This window comes from Alligator mississippiensis, chromosome 6 (genome assembly GCF_030867095.1).
Source record: "Alligator mississippiensis isolate rAllMis1 chromosome 6, rAllMis1, whole genome shotgun sequence".
Taxonomy (NCBI): domain Eukaryota; kingdom Metazoa; phylum Chordata; order Crocodylia; family Alligatoridae; genus Alligator; species Alligator mississippiensis.
In genome coordinates, this window is record NC_081829.1 from 98844887 (window position 1) to 98867585 (window position 22699).

The following is a 22699-nucleotide window of genomic DNA, read 5'->3' on the forward strand; positions in this document are numbered from 1 at the left end:
GTTATACAAGCGGTGGGCAATTTCCACTCTTCACATTCTTTGTCCCATTGGTTCTGCTTGAGTTTTTACAGCATTCATCTTCTCAGCACTCTCCCCTTATGCTAGTACTTGAGAACACTCCTGGCTGCTCAAACTAGAATCACAGAATCACAGGAAATGAGGGTGTAAAGGGGCCTCAGGAGGTCACATCTAGTCCAACCCCATGCTCAGAGCAGTGCCACCTCCAACTACATCATCCCAGCCAGGGGATTGTCGAGTGGCATTTTCAAAACCTCCAAGGATAGACATTGCGCTACCTCTTTGAGTAACCTGTTCCAGTGTTTTACTAGTCCACAACTGAGATGATTAGTAGGCCTGATCTACCAGATGCAAGATTGATGGTCTCTGTTCCAAGCTGCTAACAATCTGAAGACAGGCAGGTAGGACAAGGGGAATACTAATGGGCAATTCATCTACCAGCCACGTTGATTCAATGTCAGCAGTGCAGCAGAGATCCTTAAAGGGGACTTAAGTGTGGATAAGTGGTGCTCAAAACAGTTGTGCTGCACTTGGGTATCTGCATGGAAGAAGGGACTGAGATGATCGAGTGCGAAGCTGACAAAAAAAAGAAAGAGCTGGGAATGGTGGTAGGACAAAAGGACTATCAGAGGGTCATAGCGACATTCGGAAAGGAAACGAAAGGAAGAAATATCAGTTGCGCAGATTGTTGAAATGGTCTAGTTCTTGAACCTGCTCAGATGGAGTCAGTCTTGGTTGTTATTCCTTTGGTGCTACTGCATACAGCCCTAGATAGCAGCAGAAGTCGTATGGTTTGTCTGTCACATTCTTAATAGGCAACTAATTGCTTGATAATACAACCTGTGCTAATTGTTAAAATCTGGTTACACTTGCATGTTGAAGACATGTTAGATTACATAGTTAGAATGGGAGAAATTTAGCCCCAGTCTGTGTGTTGTTCACACCTCCAACAGCAGGAACGCGGTGTAGTGATGATTAGTACAGGAGCGTGGGGGTCAGGACTCCTAGCTTTCGTTCCTGCTTGTTCTGTTGACTTGCTTGATATCACATGCTAAGTTCCTTCATCGTTTTGTGCTTCAGATTCCCCAACTCTTTAAATGGCAGTAACCCCACTTCCAGCCCAGCAGTATGTTACAGGACTTAAAATGTCAACAGTGCTTTGGGATCTGAGATGCCAGGCACTGTAGGAAATCAAGGTGAATTATGAAGAGTTTGTCCTCTCTGTGAACATGTGACTAGCATTGTCTATGATATTAAGGATGTCTAAAACTGAACATGTGAGCAGAAGACAGGCAAATAGTGCATAGTAAATTCACTATAGATATATTAAAACATGGAGGTTGTTCAGTGCCTCTTGTTTTCTGCTCTAGAATTTCCCTGAGACTATGTGGAAAATGTGAGCTTGTCGCTGCTGTTGTATTTATTTGTCCTTGTGTGTTGGTTTGTGACTTTGTCAAAGTGCTAAAAATAAAATCAGCCTGACCCAACCCAAACCTATAACTTATTATGGGGCTCAGAAATTTCCAACCACCAGTGACGAAAATAGTAAAACACCTTCTAACAGGGAAGGCCTCTTTGGCAGGTTGCTTTATATTTGCCAACATTTTAAAAATTATTCATAGGAACACAGGGCTGGAAGGGATCAGCGGGGTCAACAAGTCCAGCTCCGTGAACCAACAGGCAACCAGGTAATAAATGTTAAGTCCACAGGAATGGAGAAGGACAGCTCCAGTCCCTCCATGTACCAAAAGTGATAAGCGTACCCTAACACTGCACAACTAACTTATGGTCGTTAGTGCAGATACAGCAGTGCCTCAGAAACTACAGTGTGAGACAGGAAGGGAGCTGGAGAGATCAAGGATGCCACCAGGGCCTTGGACTCCTGTAATGGCAGGGAATGTGTTAGGTAAGATATACCCAGATAATTGTAGGAGGTGAACAGAGGAAGGCAAAACTCCCAAGTGGTCCTTGCAAACTGACCTAGGGGAAGGATCCTTCCTGTCTTCAGACCTCATGATTGGTTTTACCCAGAGCACGTGAGCAAGACCACCAGTTGGGTACCTGAGGAGTTTGTCCGTACCATTGGGAATCCCAGTACATCCCATCCAATCCTCCATCTCCACCTACGGCCAATTTCCAGTGCTTCAGTGGAAGGTGACCCTCCCACCGCCAACGTACACATTCCCCAAACAAGTTAGAGTTTAGCAAAAGTCACACTGATTTACGTCATATTTTGCTTAAAAATCCCATGTACTTATCCAGAGCAGCATGTTTGCCTCATGTTATCCCCGGATCAAAGTTTCATAGCTTAGTTTTTAAATACTTCTCAGAACTGAAATCTATACCAGGATAACAGCGAGGCACTTAATTGCAGTTGCATTAGTAGGGCCACAATTGCAGTGTACCTTAGGGAGATGTGTCTGAAATGTTTTATCTGTGTAAAGGTTTCTATATTTACGTGAAGCTATTTACAGATGACTGAATTCAAAAATAGGTTTGTAACTAAAGAAAGATGCATCGTATTTCAGCTGCTTGGAGCTCAGGCTCTTGGCTGGCTGGTTGCCTGCTATGTTTGGTGTTTATTCCAGTGACTTACAAATGCATGGGGTGGTTTGGTTCATCTTGTTTTCAGTCACTATCTTTGGCATCAATTTGACGAGGAACTTCTGCGTTCAGAAAAAATACGAAAACATACAGGCCAGGTTCTCTCATGCTCAGGCAGGTAGGCTGGATCTTGCAACTCTTGTACCAAAGCTAGTGAGGCTGTTTATGTGAGCAAGGATTTCCAGGCTGGGCCAAAACTGGACTCCTTCGTTTTTTGTGCAGTCCTGGTACTTAATCTCAAAGTGACATAATGTATGATACTCACTTACCTGGCAGGTGGCCTGCTTCAGTGTGCATATTATCAAACATTGCTGCAGTTAGGATTTTTATCATGCATCTTATTACAGACAATAATTGTAAATGAATGTGTTTCTATTCCTTCCAGCCTTTCACCTTGATTACTGAGATGTGGATTTCTGTATCTCACTCAGATCTCAGCTTTCCAGTATCTACAGTATACACAGAATGATACTAGCTGCTTTCTTATACGTACAGAAAAGTATAGCCACATCGCTCGTGTCCTCACTGAGCTCCATGGATTCCCTATTTACATTAGGCCATGATTAGAGGTGACCCTTTGAAATATTTTCAGCATCTGGGGGATTATTGAACACAACTGTGTTCTGGGATTTTTTGAGCACTGATGTTGCCCAGCTATTGGATCCTGGTATTGAGGCTCATAGCCAGCTCCACCTTTCCAGCGAGTCGTCATCAATCTCTGTTTATCATGGTACAAAGATGACACAGAACAGATGAAATGGTGATAGGAGGCTAGAGTAATGGAGAAAGTCTTCTAATTTTGACTGTGGCACACAGATTTTTTTATGTTCTTATACTGCAGTGGATTCTGAAGGGTTTTGCTATTCACTGATGCAGCCTCTGAAAAGGTTGTCAGACCAGTGTCACTTCTGAATTGGTTGGTATCTGCTCCAGGACATTGCTTCCTTGTCTTGAACGTAGACCAGTGGTGTTCAGCCTGCGGTCCGCAGACCCCTGAGGGTCTGCAGATGGTCTGCGAAAGATGACTGATCAATCAGAAGTATGGGAATACCCACACTTACAATTCAAAGGTGTCCACACCTCCATTTGAAATTTCCAAAGGCATCCTCACCTCTTTTCAAAATTTTTTAGGTGTCCACAAGTGAAAAAAGATTGAAAACCACTGACATAGACAGAGCTGGTGCTGGCAGGTGTTGGGAGCAGCTTGAGGAACTGATGGAGCTGTGGCTGCTCCCTTCGCTGGGGGACCAAAGTCATCTCTTTGTCTTTGTCCCTTGCAAATCTTGAGGTCTTGTTAGATCCCGGTATCCTGAAGTGCCCTGTCATTAACAGCTAACCTGGAACCGCTGACTCTCCCCTTTTCATGTAGAAATTGCCACGGTCATTTTTCCTTTTGTCTTTTCCATCCTGAACGATTGCAGTTTTCTGGGTGCAGAGTGCTTGCCTTGTAGGCAAGGAAAGTTGATGTTTAGCACATGGTTAAGTGCTTTGTGCTCTGCACGGCCTTTCATTTGCTTCATTGGCGGTAATTATTTGTAAGCCCTAAATAGCCTGGGAGCAGGCTATTCCAGACACTGCTTCTCCCTGTAGACCCTGTTTGTGGAAGTTGCGGTTGGCTGCAATGTTGCTACTCCCTGTTTCCACAGCTGACCTGGGTGTGTGGCAGGGAATTCTTGGTAGAGAGCTCTCAGCTCTGGAATGCGTTCCCTCGGGCCGGCTGCCAAACCCTCGTTTTGGTGACCTTTAGGATGCTGCACAAGATGGATTTGTAAATGCTGCTTTTAGTTACTGCAAGGTGGCAGAGAGAGCTGAGCAGGGGACTTCTGTTTTATAGACAAATTGATTTTTATATAATTTCACAACCATCTGATAATGTCTAGACACCCACACACACACACACACACACACACACACACACACACAACAACTGCAGCTATCAAAATTGCTCCCCATGTTTTAAAACCATCTGTAGACTTGCTTTAGGAATCTGAGTACAGGAGTGGTACGTTTAGCAGTAAACCAATTTTTGGCCTTGGTCAAATCATTTAGCTTCTCTATGCCTGAGTTTCCCTGTTGTGAAATGAAAACCGTAATTCTTACCTACGTGATAGGAGATGAATAATTAACATTTGCATTTTCAGTGTTACGCGTGTGTGTAATGTTCCCCATAGGGTCAGGTGAGTTACCCCAAAGTAAAAAATCCACCATTTTTAGCTGTGAAGACAAGTCCTGTATCTTCAAATCCAGTCTCCCGGCTGCTAGTATAAACCCCTCTGTGCCAGTCCACCCACCAGACACCCCCCTCCCTCCCCCAGGTGAATCTCTCTGCTTGTGTCTCCAGCTCATTTATACTCTCAGTTGGAAAAAAAAGTTCTTCCTTGCACGTACCTCTTCTCATTTTGTGGATATTTATTATACTGGAGCTACATTATTTAACTTAGAAAAAATATTGGAATGAATGAAAGATGAAATGAAATGTGATAAAGTTAAATTGGGATTGCAAATGGAAAATATTCTGATATTTTAGTGCCTTTGTATTGAAGCAGCACAAAAATACGTTTTCTAGGCCTCATGTCAGCAGGTACAAACCCTTATGTTTTTCGATATTTCTATTAATTTCTTTTAGTTCCTGCTTGACCTCTACGCAGGATTTGCCATTTCATTGGGCACCTTGCATTATTTCCTGAACAGTCTCATTCTTTAGCAGCCAGGAAACAGCTTTACAATGCTTTTGTGAAACGTGCATTTCAAGTTAAGGAAGTTCTTTCTTCTGTCTCTTCCAGAATTAAGCGCTCGTTTAAAAATGACAACCTCATGGAGCGACCGACTCCAGAACGCAGCAGATCTCCCTGCAAATATGGATGGGCTCGCTATGAAAAAGTACCGCCGAGAAGCATATCATCGGTAAGACAGTCGTGTAATACGAGTCGTGGTTCGGTGTTGTCTAGGACAGCGGGGTTCAGCCTCTGGCTTGTGGGCCAGATCTGGCCTGCAGAGTCATGTCATCCAGCTCGTGGGGCTTCTCACAAGTCCAGAAATGTGGCAGCAGGGGAGCAGTGGCAATTAATGCTGCCACCACTCCATCACCAGCAATTTCCAAGCCCTGTGTGCCAGATGATACAGCTCTGTATGAGGGGTGGGAGCTGCAGCCATGATCTAGGGCAAAGGTTCTCAAACTATGGTCTGCGGACTGCCACTGGTCCGCGAGCTCCATTCAGGTGGTCTGTAGAAAGGTTGCGGAACAATTGAGAATATCTGTACTTCGCCTTGCACTTGATTTATTTTTTCTGACGACAGAGATTAAGCAGTCCTCCAAAACCTTCATCAATTTCCAAGTGGTCCACGAAAAGACAAAGTTTAAGAACCACTGATTTAGGGCATAGCCTGATCTGACACCCAGGTCTGGGCAGATCTGGTGCCCAAGGCCAGGGCCATGGGGCATCTGGCGCATGGGGACAGGACTCAATTGGTGCATGGGGCTGGGGACACATGCCGGATCAGGCCAGTGGACTGAATCTGGCCAGTGCACCAGCCCCACACCAGTCATCTGGCCCCTAGGGCCAAAAGGTCTAGGGTTAGGAAAGCAAACTTTAAAAGAAATTTCTTACTGGTTCTTGCCAGAGACTGGAAATCCCCCCGCTATTTTCAGAACCTCAGTATAAGCCAGAATACAAGACAACATTGTGCTTCCCTGCTGGAGTTTACAGATCAGGCAGTTCAGATCCATGCAATATACTAGGTGGAAAGGTTAATCAGAGGTTAGATTTTGCAATAGAAACTACCATGCATTTTTTCAAGTTGATTAATACCCAGCAGCAAAACTATCCTGGTAATTGTTCCAGCCCATTCTCATTGTTGCAATGCAAAGTGGTAGAGTATAGATACTGCTTAGACTTTGAAGTGGAAGACACGTTAGTATGGCACAGATAAATATAAGAACAGAAATAAAAGTATTTTAGAGTCATACCTAATAGACTATTGTCTATGTTACAGTTGCATGTAGAAGCCCCAGATAAGATCAGGGCTCCATTGTGCAAGGCACTGTACTGCTATAATAAGAGACAGCCCCTCCCTGGAAGTACCTACAGTTTAAATAGACAAGATGGTCAAAGTGTGGAGTAAAAGAAATATTATCTCTACTTTGCAGAGAAGGAACTTCAGTACAGAGAGAATAGATCATACAAGAAATTGGGTAGAGCCAAGAATAGAGCCCTCATCTCATGAATCCCAGTTCAGTGCTATAAACACAGGATCACCTGGAGAGGGAGATGCATTCTGTACATTAATAGAAGACTTCACTGGAGAGGTGACAATCAGAGAATGCTTTAGAAAAATCACTGTTACTTTTTGTGGGGGGGGGACATCCATTTTAAAAATATATAACTGCCATTTTATAAATGCATGCAACTGTGCCATGATATTCAAAGTATATCTTTGTCTTTCCTTTTGCACAACTCAGAGCAGTTGTTTTAAGTCTTTTGAAAGAATCCCAATGTGAAAATGCAAATAAATGTGGGACTATCTTTGAGGTAGGTGGAAATCTGATATAGGAAATGCAAAAACCAGGTTTCTCACTAGATATTTTACATCTAAAGGTCACATTGCCTTTGTGATTCACCTCTGGGAAGGTGTTTTACAGGTTATGCATCTTGGATGCTAAGAATAAAGGAAAACACCTTACTATGCTCGGTTAGTCAAAGGTGTGCAAGCTGCCACATGTAAATAATTAATCCCAAGGTGGATGGCCAAAACTTTGACATTTTCTATTACATGTATGTTAGTGTCTGGATGTTTTGATGGCATTTGCATCCCTTATGCCAACTGGCTAGGCAGGATGTGAGAGAGACTCTCCTGGGATAGGAAGGACCTGTAGGAAAGTCCATGCCATAATTAAACTGATGGGTGCAGCTCTGTGATAATGCAAACAGAAAAGGCTTTATAGTTTTATACCTCTGTATCTTCCTTGAGTAAAGGCCTCTTTGAAACTTTGCCATTTGTCTCAGTTGGACCAGGATTCAACCAGTAACTGTTCCTCCTGATTTGGATTAGTGTACATAAAATCAGAATCAGGCCTGTATTTGTTTCTGGTGACTTAGTTCTGCATGTATTTTATATTATTTAGAAAGGTGACAGGTGTGCTAAGCACTGTCCAATATAGAAAAAGACAGGACTTTTTGGGATGAGTGTACACTCTAAGGGTTTGATCCTGTTAACCATTACTCATGCAAGAAGTCTTTCTTCTCACAAATAATTCCCTAGAGCCAATGGGACCACTCAGATAGTAAAAGATATACAGGACTGTGACCTGAGTATCTGAAAACAGTCTGTCATAGTCTGACTATCCTACTGTAGACTTGGGAGTTATCTTAATATATGGTAGCTGGAACTACTGTTAGGTCTTTGCATTTCCATTGAAAACGTAAGTTTGAAATGCATTGAAAGAGACAGATTTTCAATTTAAGGTTGGAATTCAATATTGTGTTAAAAAACAACCTAATGTTAAGGCCTGTAGCATAAATCTGCGCTAGATTTTGAAAACGAATTCCTAGAAATGCGCACAGAGGCATTAGTAATGGATTTAGTGTATCAGTTTCATGGGCCTTATTTTGGTAATCGGGTATTGTAACATTGTAAAATGAGTTTATCCCTAGTGCACTGTTTCTGGCAGCTCCTGCGATTTTTTGTATTCAGACCCAGGGCCAGCTTTTCCTAACACACGATTTCAATTCTTAGTTATGTAAAACTGCATTGGCTTATTGTAGTTTGCCTTACCCATAATAATTTATTGGTGTGCTTATAATTATACAATGCTGGATAGCCTGGGTTATTAAAGTAATCAGTTCCACCTTTTCAAAACTATTGAGTTATTGGCTTATTTTTCTTAAAATAAAACAGCCGTGTTGATGGCTTGCTAAAAGAGAACCGCACTTTCAAAATAAAGCATGGATCCTAAAGAAGCTTGTTCCTATGTTGCCATCTCTTCTGATTTCATTGTTGTCACCCAGTTTCTGGAATCACATGCTTGTTCGAATTTTCATTTTCATTTTTTATAGTTGCAGAGAAAACATGACTCCAATAATCAAACACTAGAAGAAAAATAAAAAGAACCATAGATTTGTTATTTTTAAGAATGTCTTGCACTAATGTGTTTTGGATACTGATTCATTATTTTTTAACATATGAGATTGGCCAGATTATATCTGGACTAAAGCTGCCACTTGAGAATACAACTATTATTAGTGATAAGTTTTGATTAGCTTAAAGAGAGCCTGTTGGGTTAAAAGCATTCACTCAACTAAAATCAAACAAAACCCTCCAGTTCCTTTAACTGTTACTATATCTAATTTCATTATTCCAAAATAATTTTAAAGATCATTTCACATTTTCTATAATTTATTTAAGTCAGCTTGGTTAGCTGAATTTGTGTAGTTAATGGAACTTTCTGGTTTTCATGTACTGGCACAAAGTTGAAACGCGTGAGGGATGAACTTTCCAATCCAACTAAATCACTGCTGTTTAGAAAAAATAGTGAAATTTTTAAAATTCATATTAAGACTTTGACAACCTAAAATAAGAAATCGAAATTTTGTTTGTCACCTAAACTTGTCCCTTTTAAATTATAGATTGCCCCAAATGTTGGACATTTTGGGTTACATCAATCTGGGTGAGTTGGTTTTAAATATTTAACATTGTTGGCAGAAATCCCAATTTGAGACTGGTTTAACTGGTGCATTGTATACTGATTCAGAGCCTAATGAATGAGTAGATAATCATGGGTGTAAATTCCTCAGGCAAGAATTCTCCAAATCAAACCTTGGTGGTTTGGGGTTTTGATGCCCCCCCCCCCCCCCGCCTCCTTCCCCCCTCCCTCCCTCCCCCCCAGAGGTTTGCTTACTGTTTGAATGGACTGGTACAGCTCAGAAATTACAGTCCTGTGGATGTTATTACAACATAATTGTTGCTGAGTACATCAAGGACAGCTTGCAAATGTGAACCCCAGTGGATATTGTAAAGGAAAATCAGTGGATAATGAGTTTTAGCCAAACTAAAACAAATCTGAATGAAATGTTGGCTTTGGGGCATATCTAGGGCTTAGAGCACTTGTTTTCTGCACTCCCAGAAGTCACCGGGAAGGCTGTAAAACAGCAGCAGAATGTCAAGTGATCAGTAGACAGTGACTTTACCGGGTTTACTTCCCGTGTGCAGGCTTTCAGGGGGACATCTCAGCTACTGTTGATGTTAACGACAAGCCCAGTTGTGAGACATTGTTGGAGGCTGTTCATAGGAGACAGCTGAAGCTGAATTAACATAGAGACTGAATTACATCTAGGTTCTGATGGAGATGGTCAGTAAAAAAGATACTGAATTTCTGGCTTTGGTACCATACATTTTAACATGGGAATAATATTGATGTGCTGTTATTAAGAGGTTATTCAGTGTGTGCACGTGTGAGGCCTCCTCCCTTGCCAGTGCTTGTCAATATTTCCTGGTTGAAGACAATCCCTAGGCCAATCCCTCTGTAGGAATACTATCATTTAACATGATTGGAATTAGACAGAAACTAAGGTGACTGTGAGCCACCAAATTGCCCTGTTGTCTATTTGTTAACTTGGAGCAAACACTTCTAGTCAGCTTCTGGATTACCATAGATAGCTCTGGTGAGTTTTCAACAACAGCTGCAACTAGTTAAGAGGAATGATGGAAAAAGTTGAGATTTCATCCACTGTCATCACGGACAATTCCCTAGAACCAGAAATCAGGTATTTGCTTTTACTTTATATTATGTCATTTTGGGGGTGATCTACCTGGGCAGTAAGACGGAGTTGGCCCTTTCATCAGAATTACAAATTGGACAGGTTCAATATCTGCCGTTTCAGATCACATTGCTCAGGTTTGATTTGGAAATTACCAGCCAGGGTGGTATTGTTTTTGAAGGGCAGTGTTCTCTACTGGCTCGAACAGGAACTTGGCCTTGAGTCTTCTCAATCCTATTCCTAACTGTACCACTGATGTGCAGTAAGACCTCGGCCAAGTCGCTTCATAGTTCTGTGCCTCAGTTTACCAGTAGAATATCTCCTAGAGATGATATGAGTTAATTAAAGTTGATAACATGCTTTGAGATCCTTTGATGGAGAGTGCCATATAATGAGCAACAATAAAACAAAACTGTTAATCCATTAGTCCTTTGGATTTCTGGAGCATCCAAAGACATAGGGGGCTAACAAGATTCGAATTAAATTTCTTCAAGATTCGAAATTCTAACACCATCCGAAATAATACATTTGGCTTTTATTCCTATTTTTATCTTATTCAAGCAGGCTCAGCAGTTTGTAACCATGAGAATGAACATATGGAAATGTTATGCTGAGTATAATGTGAAGCTTGAAGTAGTTAGTCTGTTTGGTTAGCAAAAGACAATGTGATGGTAAATTGTCAGTAGATAAGTGTGGCAGACGAGGGGAACTCCGTGTGAATAAACACCTGGAAGCATTGTTTTACCTCTTCAATGCCAGAGGCCTTCAGATGGGTTATAGCTGGGTTTTGCAGGGTTGCTTGAGCTGATCAGCGCTGAGGAGCCATAGGAGACCATGGCAGACCATATTCAAGACACATTTATACTTTTACTGTGCTTTAGTGCTTGGGGTCAGGAAAAGGAGGAATGGAGCAATTTTTGAGGGAGCAGCACAGTCGCCAAATTAATCATAAAGACATTACATCTGAAAACGCTCCATAACTTACTGCGTGAATTGTTCTATGGAACAGATGGGATGTTGTTTGAGGGTGGGATGCATACGGGCTCGACTTGGCACGTTGCTGTGTTTGGGAAGTAAACCCATCAAATAGAAACAGAAATGGACCTTAGACTGTTCGGTCTAAATCCCTCCGAATTTCACAGGGAGGGGATCGCAGTCACATTTCTGGATCTGACCTTCCCTGTGCTGTCATCAGCAAGACCAGACTGCTGGTTTCAGGTCACTTCCAGATTTTCCAGTTGGGGTGTTACCATCACATCGCAAGAGCATTGTGCTCAGTGATGTTTCAGACCAGGACGTCAGAAGTTACTGTCCAAACTATTCATGAGGTTTAAGTGCTGTCAAATCTGAGTCTTTATTCAGCCCCGTAACTGAACCTTTTCCCAACACGCAGTTCCAGCCACTGTCTCCAAAAGAAACTATTAAAAACAGGATGACTGGTTAGAAAGGTTAGGTTGAAGAGAGACTAAAAGGGAGCTCTGTTGGCTTGTGTGCGTGGAAGAAGTAAAACATAAGGAAATAAGTTATTTGAATAATGCGCAGAATGGGCCAGGCCTGCCAAAGGGGACAAGAGTTAGCAAGAATCAGCACCGTTCTGCTGATTTCAGGAATTTGAAAGTTTATGTATTTATTAATCCACATCGGGGAGGTGCTGAGGCACCCAGCGTTTCAAAGAGCAGCACTGGCGCAACATAAATGTTCTTTTCAGGGTGCCCACATGTTTCTGTTCAAAATGTCTTGGGTCAGTTGCAGATCAACTTTGTTTCACTGTAATTTTTGGAAGTCACTTGTTAGCCTCAGCCAGAATACTTTGTGGTAACTTTTTCCGGCAGGGCTCTGCATCCTTGTGGCCGCATCTACACGAGACGCTTTTAGTCCTTGTGTACAAGTACTAAATGACTGCGCAGTAGCATCCCTGAACCGCTTTTTGGTAATGCTGACTGCGCAGTAGCGTTGCATCACGCTTCGTGCCATGCGACATTACTGCACGGTAGTAATGAGCTACTGCGCAGTCAGCATCTTGTGTAGATGCGGTCAGTGTCTCCTCCAACGTCTGCGTAGCAGAGGGAACTCGTTTTCTGGTGGTGAAAGAGTACTTACATCATGAGCAGCAGGTCTAGAGCACTGGTTTTCAACCTTTTTTCATTTGCGGACCCCTAAAAAATTTCGAAGGGAGGTGCAGACCCTTTTTGAATTATAAATATGGCTATTCACCTGCTTTTGATTGATCATGATCATCTTTTGCAGACCCTTTAGACATAGCATGTAGACCTCCAGGGGTCTGTGGACCACAGATTGAAATCTACTCTTCTAGAGCGTAGCGCCTACTTTTTCAGAGCCATCCCTTTGACGTGGAGGAGGAGAAACGATGCATTTGACAGAACGAAACAGACGGATCCATTCTGCTCCCTTAACTTGTCTTGTCATTTTTGCTGCTAATTGAAGATGTTTCGTTTTAAAGTAAAGAAGAAAGCAAATGGTCTCAATGTTGAGGAAGCGAGCATATAGACCTGGGATGGTTTGAGCAAAGACTTATCGCTATAGGCTTTTTATAAAACAGAATTGTAAAACAGGCACTCACGGGCCCTACCATGCCTATCACATCATTAAGGTTCTGCCTTAAATTTATTGTAATTATTTTTATTTTTGGTTTAAACACGCCCTCTGTGAAAAAAGATCCATACTCTTTGCTCTAGGAGCCTTCCTGACATGTTTTGAAAATGTAATTATGCAAAGAGACTGCTCCAGGGCCTCTTCCCCCACTGTGTTAATTCTGTTTCTGTTGCTTATTAGGCACTAGAAGACATGCCAAGTCTCCTCCTCAGTTGTGTAATCCTGGAGCGTTTCACTGGTCATGGTACAGGAATGCTACATATGTTTGTTTCATTGCAGGCACAGATTGCTTGTCAGCTTTTGCATAAACCCAATAAAAAAGGATTCTTCCTTATTGTCCAGGCATTCCTCCTTTCTTACTGTGCCGGAGCTGGCATTCAGGTGTTTGCCTCAGCAGTGGTTAAGTTAGTTTTGCAAAACCAGGATCGTTTCCGTTGTACTGGGATAAAGGTGAACTGCAGCTGTGATGAACGTCAGACGGTTGTACTGCCATCTGCATGTCCAGCGCTTCCTTCTTCCCTATTATATAATGTGTTTTTCTGTTTCCCAGGATAGTTCTTAGATCTGAAAAAGGAAACAAGCAATAAGACAGTTGCTGTGCTCTTGGGCTTTCTCCTGAGACATAAACCTTGATGTTTAATTGCTGATTAGGGCAGGGGCAGCAACCTTTAAGGAGCGGCAGGTAGAAATATGGCAGCTGGCTTTGAAGGTGAGTGGCTTCTTGTGACTTGGCCACTTGCTGCTCCAAGCCCACGAGCCCTCCCCACTCTGTGCTGAGGGCTGCTCTCTCACTTTCACAGCCCCCGACTGCCACTGCCGCCACTGCCACCCTTTGCCCCCCACTGCCAAGTCCTATTGCCAGAGTGATGAATTCAGCGGTGATCTGGCCCATGGACTGTAGGTTGCCAACCCCTGAGTTAAGGGATAAATATCCCCTTTCTCGCCTGGATTTTTGGTTGTAGCTGTGTTGGTCTAAAGACATAGGCAGGCAAGGTTCTTTGGGTAGATGTGATATCTTTTATTAGACCACCTGAATAGTTCTTAGTAACTTTGTTCCAACTACTCAGTTGGTCTAATAAAAGATATCACATCTACCCAAAGAACCTTGCCTGCCCTTTCTTGGCTAACGTTTCCCCCTGCTTACAATGCCTGCAGTTCATTTTGAACCCCTTTTTTTCTAGGTTAGCCAAGTTCTTTTCAGTGTTTTGCTTTAAAAAGCTGTAGGTCTGAATTACATCTCTGTTGTGGACCAACTTTCAGGCAACCAAAGCTCAGAAACCAGGTAGCTCAAATCCTGGTTTCTGGTTAGTTGTGCCAGTATTTGTTGGGACTTGCAGACCCTTAAATCTCTGTACTCCAGCAAATTACCTTCCGTTCATAGAGCAATTAGATAATCCTGTGCTAGCACCCACTGAACGGGAACCTTAAGAGTATGGGTAAATAGTGGAGCAAGTGAAGCTAATTTCCTCTTGTGTCATATCATGATATGCAGAAAAGATGGCTCGTGCACAGGGGCTGACAAGCTCTCAGGTGTACCATCTTATGAGGAGGCTGCACATTGCAGAAGGGAGTGGAAGCAATGGATAAAAGGAGACCAGTTTTAGCCTCTACCTTCTTTGTTGCTACCATGTTCTTACAGGGCGCGTCTACACGTGCATTAATGCACCATTGTTACTGCACATTAAGTTTAGTACCTGTAATAACAGGTGCTAACTCACTGTGCAGTAACCGGCGCTACTCTGCAGTAGCGCCAGCACATGGTTTTTTAGTGACGCTAATGTGCAGTAGACTAGTTCTACTGTGAATTAGTGCATTAGCACAGCTTTTGCCGTGATGCACTAATGCGCAGTAGAATTGGCTTACTATGCATTTAGTGTCTCATGTAGATGTGCCCACAAGAAGGTAAACTTCAGTTCCTCACATTCATGTCCTGTACAAGGAGAGCGCTGAAAGTTGGAGACTGAAAAGGAGTTTAGAGTAATAGGGACACCTCTGCCCTTTGAAAAAAGCGGTCATACTTGCATGCCTTTCAGGGCACGCAGAGAACATTCATGGGGAAAGGGAAGAAGGTGATATAGAAGGCAAGAATATTGTATTAGGAAGATGTATTACAAGAGTGGAGAGGGGGGACCAGGGAGTCTGCAATAATAATCTCTGATGGTCAGTGCAGGGAAGAACTTTAAGGAAGAATTCGTGCTGTGCTGCTATGTGGTTGATCTTGTTCCTTGGGGCTGTTACATGTCTATAACTTGTTGATTTTAACTCCAGTGCTTTTTCTAATGGAAAAGACCAAAATCCATAGAAGTTAAATCAATATCTTCTCTCCGATTCTGGCAAGAAGAAATTGTTCTTAGTGTTTCACACATCGTTGCATGAAAAAGTTTTCAGTGAGCTTTATTTTCCAACTTACTTTGACTTTTTAAACAGTCCTGCTAACAGTACAGATGGTTTCTCTACTTGCACTCCCAGAGCGTACCTCATTTAACTACCATGAAAGGAGTACTTAGAAAATCTGTCACCTCTCCTTTTTCTTTAGAGACGAAAGGATCATTCTTCTAAGATATTTTGGGAATAAAAGAACTGCTGTGTCTCTGCTGCTGCTTTACAGCTTTTAGATCAAGTGTGCTTTTGTCATTTCTCTCCATACAGTTTCGCTTGAGAAGACTTTGAAACATTTTTTTAACCAGTAAATATATATTTGATTAAGTATTCTTGATTTCAAAGTTGCTTTCTTCATCAAGCCCGCTACCTCTGGCTTTGATTTCAACACAGCAATCAAACAAAACAGGCTTGAGACTAGTGAGAAATGTCCACAGAGCATCTAGATGTTCTCGGGAATAGCGGTGGTGATGCAGTACATGGGATTTTCTAAATTCTGGATGCTTGCAGATACAGGCAGTCCTCAGACTTACGACACAATTGGTTCCTGAAAACCGCGTCTTAAGTCGAAACGTAACTTGGAACCAATTTTCTCGTAAGAAACAATGTTATAAATGGGGGATTGGTTCCTGAACCAAGGCCCAATACCCTATTTTCACCCAAAATACTCCAGAATTCTGTACTCGATCAATTATAGATGAGTAATATAGCTACATTAATGTATTTATGTTGTAAATAGCAACCATATTGATTTGGAAGGACTTCTTTGAGGTGACTTTGCTGGACTTTTTGAAGAGTTCTTGGCTGGAGTCTTCTCAGGAGTCTTGGCTGCAGGGTTTTCTGGAGTCTGGTCTGCTTTTTTAAAGAAAGTGTCCAAGAAGTTTGGACAGGTGTTCTCCAGGGAGATGTGTGACACAGCGAACTTGTTTGCTGGTGTGGCGTCACATTGGATCAAGCGTTGTAAAGTCAAAACTGACGTCAGAAAGTTGAAACAGGGTGTCAATTTATAAATGTTGTAAGTGCAAAACGTTGTAACTTGAAATGTTGTAAGTCGAGGACTGCCTGTATTGCCTAGTTTAACTAGCCTCGCCAATTTGAGCGGGACTCTAAGTTGGAAGGCTTTCTGATGGTAAATATTAGTCGGATCGGGGTGTGAGTTGGTACTTAACCAGCTACTTACCAAGATGTATAGGACATACCATTTTTTGATTGGTATCTAACGCTGAGGTCCTAAGCATTTGCAGTCATTAAAGATCTGGTTGTAGCTTTCACTGGAATCGCCATATTAATTCTTCTGTCCTGGCCAGCATTAGTAATTACTTTTTGTCTACCGAAAACTCTCCCTATCGAAAAGCTTAAAATACTCTTGATTTCCTGTTTTGATGACATCGCGTGATAGAATTGCATTTAAATGCTTGCTATGTTTCACCCCCAGAGGTAGCAGGGGAAGTGACTACTTTTTGGTTGGAAAATCAGTTTGTAAGGTGCTTAGAAGACCTTCGGGATGAAACGTTAGGGCGTCATTAAACCTATCTGGGTACCATTTCCAGGTCATTAGCTATATTCTAGATGTGGTGTAGAATAGCAGATCTTAGGTAAGACCAGGATGGGTGGATGTCATAGAAACATTTTCACGTACCTCTAGAGGCATCCCATGGGGTGGATAGCTGCAGCAAGTAAGCGAGGTAAGCCATTTCCTGGCAGCTGCAAAACCCACAGCGTCTCCAGCACGGTTCAGTTTGCCTGTATTTTGTCGAGCATTTTGAAGCAGGTCAGTGAAAGGAATGTCAGAGGTGAAGAGGGCTTTCCAAATTTGTTGGCCCGTTTGAGAAGAGACTGAAGTGGTATATAAAATCAAGCCCTGCGACTAGGGCAAAACCTGTTTCTAACTTTCCCAGAACTGTATCGTCCCCTTCTCAAATCCCCCCTCCTCTTTTAGAAGCACACAAACAGCTTTTAGAGCAGGAATCTGCGGCATGCCAGTGTGCTTGCATTAGCGTTTCCTGGCATGGGAAGCAACCGAACGCAACCGTCTCCTTCATAACAAAGGTCTCATTTTTCAGATAGCATCTAGAATTGGCACGTCCTAACTCGGAGTTATCGAAAGGCTTTTTAAACCCTGAAGGTTCACACGGCAGATTCAGCCCGTTTTTGCCTCCTAGCCCAGAAAGCTGTTTATTTTATTTCAAGAGAGCAGCTTACGTGGTTTATGACCTCATCTGGTATTTGCAAGAGGCATTTGTATCCCGGTAGTTATTTACAGTTTTTCCCCCTTAATTTATGATCTTGCTTAGATGTTATATAAATCTGTTGAGAAAAATAGTTGTCTTTAACCCCTGAGTCCCCTCAGTGACAAACCCCATTGTCAAAGGCAGGCAGTTTGCCAGGAAACTGTGACTCCCACAGTGAGTGTGGAAGGTTAGGGGTAAAGTATACTATTGCCAAAGAAACTCTATTCCAAATGGATTTGTGTGGAACAACAACGATATCCAGTGACTAGTTAAATTAGCCACAGATGTGTTCTCTGTAGCACCATCCAGGAAGAAATACAGTATCCGAGGGCTTGGTTCAGACATAATGGTCTTTCTAAAGTTAAATCAGATCCAAACAAAATTGCACTGGTACTAGAAAAGCCTGTCAGGAATTGTGTAATGCGATTCAGGCAAGTCGATGAATCAGACGGCTGCAAACTTTACAAGAAGCCCGTCGGTGAGAGATGAGGTAAGACTGCTTACATAGAAGTACGAGAGCTTGATCTTGACATTCGCTGTTTGCCGTTAACGTTAGCTTCAGGAGCCTGACACATGTAGTCACAGACTGCGTTACATAGGGTACCTAGCACGCACTGAGGTTCGGAGGAGAGTTTCAGGACCACCTGCAGCTAGAAACTCTACTGAATTAGAGACTGTTTGTTGCTCCATATACTGTCTCAGTTGCTTAATGGTATTTTTCTTCTCTGTCACACTCCTTCCAGAAGGAAGTGTTACTGAAGTCAGGTTCAAAGAAGACTAGTTTTTCTGCCTGTTATTTCCAGCCAAAGTGAGAGTGAAGCAAATGCCCAGATATTAGTATCCTTTTGCAAAAAAAGTTCTAGGCAATTTTGTTCCCCCCCTGCTTTAGAAAAATTTGAATTTGTAGCCAAGGACAGCCTCATTGAAAACCTGAGATTCTCTACGACAGCTGCTGCGTTTGGGGCTTTGTTTGTAACAATGATTCTTCGTTTTCAGCTGAGACAAGCCCCAACTAGACCTCCTGAGGAATGACAGATCTGTTGCCTGATAGAAACTAGTGGGAAACCCTAAGCAGTTTTGTTCACATAGTAGCCAACCAAAAGCAGTTGTTGTTGCATTCCCTGTCCTGTTTTTTAATTAGTTTGTGGAATCAGTTGAATGCAGTGGATTAAAATCATTAGTATCAAAACAGAGCCTGGGAATATTCAGACTAAATTCACATTGCAACAACATTTTGATAGGAAAAAATAGAATTAGGAGACTAACACTGCTACCAATTAAATAAATATTTCTCCTAAGCTCCTGGGGTAGGAGGTGCATCTCATTCAGTATGCTGTTGTATTATAATCAATGATTAGTAACAATATTGGTCTGAATTTGATGACCAATCTTTTTAAATGTGTTTGGAGCTTTCAGATTAGTTTCCAACAGTAAATGGTAAGTATTGATTCAGAGCATTGCTAACTGTTTTCTTGTGTCCTCACCTGTCTAGAATATTTTCTTTTAATCAGAAAAATTGCCTTATGTTCCATCCTCTGAAACCACTTTCCTCTCATTTGAACTGTGGTTCAAGATATTGTATACTCTGAATTCAGGATTTTTACAGACTATATCAGGTGTGTGCAATGCGTCCATGTCCATACGCACACCAGCAAGTGGGACTAACCATGAAAAAAATAGTGGCTTTGTTGCAAGAGTACTGACAGATCCAGCTGAACTGTGCATTACTTTCTAGGCACGTTCCAATTTGTACGTACTGAGAATGGTCTGGGTATGTGAGATCAGATACATATCTTTATAGCAAGCCAAATACATGTATTTCTAAACAATAATATTCTAGAAATGCTTATTCCTATGGGTTTATTTTCTCTCTCTCTCTTTTGTTTTTTTACAGGGTCTTTGTGAACAGAAGTTTGGCCATGGAAAAGATAAAGTGCTTTGGTTTTGATATGGATTATACGCTTGCTGGTGAGTTACCCTCTTGATTTTTGTCACTGATCCCGATCAGTGTCTTGTCTTTTGCCTAAGAAAAAAGAACAGCCACTGGTTGCTAGCCGCTGCTTCCTCAGCAGGCTCAAGGTCCTCCTCCTCAGAGTACTTCCACTTGAGGTGTTTCACTCAGAAGCTGTGTTTGGTCTCTCAGCATACAGCTATAGTAGAGTTTCAAGTGCTTATGGCTCTTAGTAAAACCAGAGCTCACAGTGGGTGTAACTGCCATCCTCCATGGCGTTTCTCTTTGAAATGACCCATGAGCTGAGCTTGGTTACAAGCAGTAAAGTGATTTTGAGTCTTACTCTGAGGAGGTAAAGGCTGTAATTCACCCTGCATGGAGGGCGGTGATCTGTGCGAGTGATCCACCACCCACCCAGAGTGAGGAAGCTTCCTATTTCTCACTTCTCTGTTGTCAAAGGGTGTGGGCACCCAAACAAGTTACCATGAGGTAAGTGAGGGTGCCAACTTGTCACGTCATCTACTCCAGAGTGAATGCCCATGTGCATGCTTTTGCCACACAATAAACATGAGGTAACTTACCCTACTGTCAGTGAGGGGAGCTGCCTCACATTTTCCCTGTGCTCACAGGCAGTGACTGCATTGTAGCCAGACATGGGATAAGTCTGCACCCTCGTTTACGCTGGGTGTGTCTACACATGCATTTCCTGTGCATTAAATTTACTGCGCAGTCACTTACTGAACAGTAAGCAGATATATGCTGGCATCTACAAGTGCAGGTGTTAAAATGCAGTAATGCTGTATGTGGACCAGCTGGGGACTAAAGTTAGTCCCAAGTCAGTCCACACGCAGCGTTACTGCGCAGCAAGGCGTCTTTACTGAACAAGAAGGAGCAATTAGTGACAGACAGGGGCAGCAAGGCTGAGCTATTCAATGAGTTTTTTGCCTCAGTGTTCCTGAACAGGGCTCAAGATAAGTCCCCTAATGGGTTCTTAGACAGGCATCAGAGGGACACCAGCCCACCAGCTGTCGACACTGACTTGGTGCAGAGTCACTTGGATGGACTGGATGTGTTCAAGTCGGCAGGCCTGGATGAGCAGCATCCAAGAGTACTGAAGGAACTGGCCAGTGTCACAGCAGAGCCACTGGCACAGCTGTTTGGGTGCTCAGGGCAGGTCCCGGAGGACTGGAAAAGGGCCAGCATGGTCTGTATTTTCAAGAAGGAGAGGAAGGAGGATCTGAGTAATTACAGGCCAGTCAGTCTCACCTCCATCCTTGGAAAGGTCTTTGAAAAGATTATGAAGGATCATATTTGTGGGAGTCCAGCGGGAAAAATAATGCAGCAGGGCAACCAGCATGGATTTATAGCAGGTAGATCACGCCTGACCAATCTAGTTTCGTTTTATAATAGGGTCACAAAATGCTTAGATGCAGGAGTAGAGGTGGATGTCATTTTCTTGGATTTTAGCAAGGCCTTCGATACGGTATCTCATCCTATTCTCATGAATAAATTAAGAGGCTGTGACATAGATGTTTACATGGTCTGGTGGGTGGCAAATTGGCTTAGCAGTCGCACCCAGAGAGTGGTAGTAGACAGGTCGGTATCGATGTGGAAGGATGTGGGCAGTGGGGTCCCGCAGTGTTCGGTCCTTGGACCTGTACTCTTCAATGTCTTCATCAGCGACTTGGATGTAGGTGAGACGTGTACTTTGTCCAAGTTTGTGAATGATACTAAATTGTGGGGTGAAGGGCACGCTCCGGAGAGTAGGGAATGATTGCAGGCAGACTTGGACAGGTTAGAGAAGTGGGCAGTACACAATAGGATGCAGTACAACAAGGACAAGTGCAGAGTGCTGCACCTAGGGCACAAAAATATCTATCACACCGACTGGCTGGAAGTGACCCTCTCAGCAGCACAGAAGTGGAAAGGGATCTCGGAGTCATACTGGACTCCATGTTGAACATGAGTCAGCAGTGTGACAAAATCATCAGCAGAGCTAACCGCACTTTATCGTGCATCAGCAGATGCATATCAAATAGAGCCAGGGAGGTGATACTTCCCCTCTATGTGGCATTGGTCAGACCGCAGTAGGAGCACTGCATCCAGTTTTAGGCACCGCACTTCAAGAAGGGTGTGGATAGACTCGAGAGGATCCAGAGGCGGCCACTCCTATGGTAAGGGGCTTACTGGACAAGCCCTATGAGGAGAGACTGAGGGACCTGCACCTCTTCAGCCTCTGCAAGAGAAGGCTGAGAGGTGATCTTGTGGCCACCTACAAATTCATCGGGGGATGCAGCAAGGGATCAAAGATGCTCTGTTCACCAGGGCGCCTCTTGGGGTAACAAGGAGCAGTGGTCACAGACTGACAGAGTAGATTCAGGCTAGGTGTCAGGACAAACATCTTCGCAGTGAGAGTGGCCAAAATTTGGACTGGGCTGCCAAGGGAGGTGGTGCTCTCCCCTACCTTGGGGGTCTTTAAGAGAAGGCTGGATAGGCACCTGGCTGGGGTCATGTGACCCCAGCGCTCTTTCCTGCCTAGGCAGGGGGTCGGACTCGATGATCTGTTGAGATCCCTTCTGACCCGAGCATCTATGAATCTATACATGCATTACTGCACAGTAACTAATTGGTCATAAATTTGATACCTGCATGATGCAGGTACAAATTTACTCCCAAGTCAGCATAAGTTTCCATATTTACTGCGCAGTACAGGCATGTGTGTGTAGATGCTGCCCATACTGCACAATTATTTTTGGTTACTGCACAGTAATTTTGGTTACTGTGCAGTAAATATGCACGTGTAGACATGCCCACTGAGGCTGATTGTGAGCTCTTATACCCTGGCTCTTTGGCTTGTAAGAAGGCACGAAGGATATGAAGTATCTTGTGTTTCACTTGAGCAAGGCAGTTAGAAAACTTGACATTCTGAGTGGAAATATATCGGGAGAGCTGCAAATGACCTTTGAGCTTTTGATATTTTTCTTGTATAACTTTGCTCTCCATCATGTACTGGGGATGACACTGATGGGAAACTTAAGATAGAGGAGGGTTAAGGGACCAGATTTCTGTGGAATAAAACTGTTGGTCGAACGAAATGCATCAGATTCTCAGCATCTGAAACAAGAAAAAGATAAAAAGCCCACACTTAG

At 42.9% G+C, this 22699-nt stretch overlaps 1 protein-coding gene across 7 annotated transcripts in view; it reads left to right on the forward strand.

Moving 5' to 3' along the window:
* Positions 1–22699, forward strand: part of NT5C2 (5'-nucleotidase, cytosolic II) — a 94291-nt gene that overhangs the window by 37534 nt on the left and 34058 nt on the right. For 3 of the 7 annotated variants that reach the window (XM_059730201.1, XM_059730199.1, XM_059730200.1), the window contains exons 2-4: positions 5406–5526; positions 9246–9286; positions 19494–19567. In XM_059730201.1, the coding sequence (XP_059586184.1) occupies positions 5437–5526; positions 9246–9286; positions 19494–19567 (205 nt within the window). In that variant the 5' untranslated portion in view covers positions 5406–5436. Of the gene's footprint in view, positions 1–5405; positions 5527–9245; positions 9287–17995; positions 18090–19493; positions 19568–22699 lie in introns of those variants that run through there. The other 4 variants (XM_059730202.1, XM_014594697.3, XM_014594699.3 and 1 more) reach the window with 2 other exon arrangements.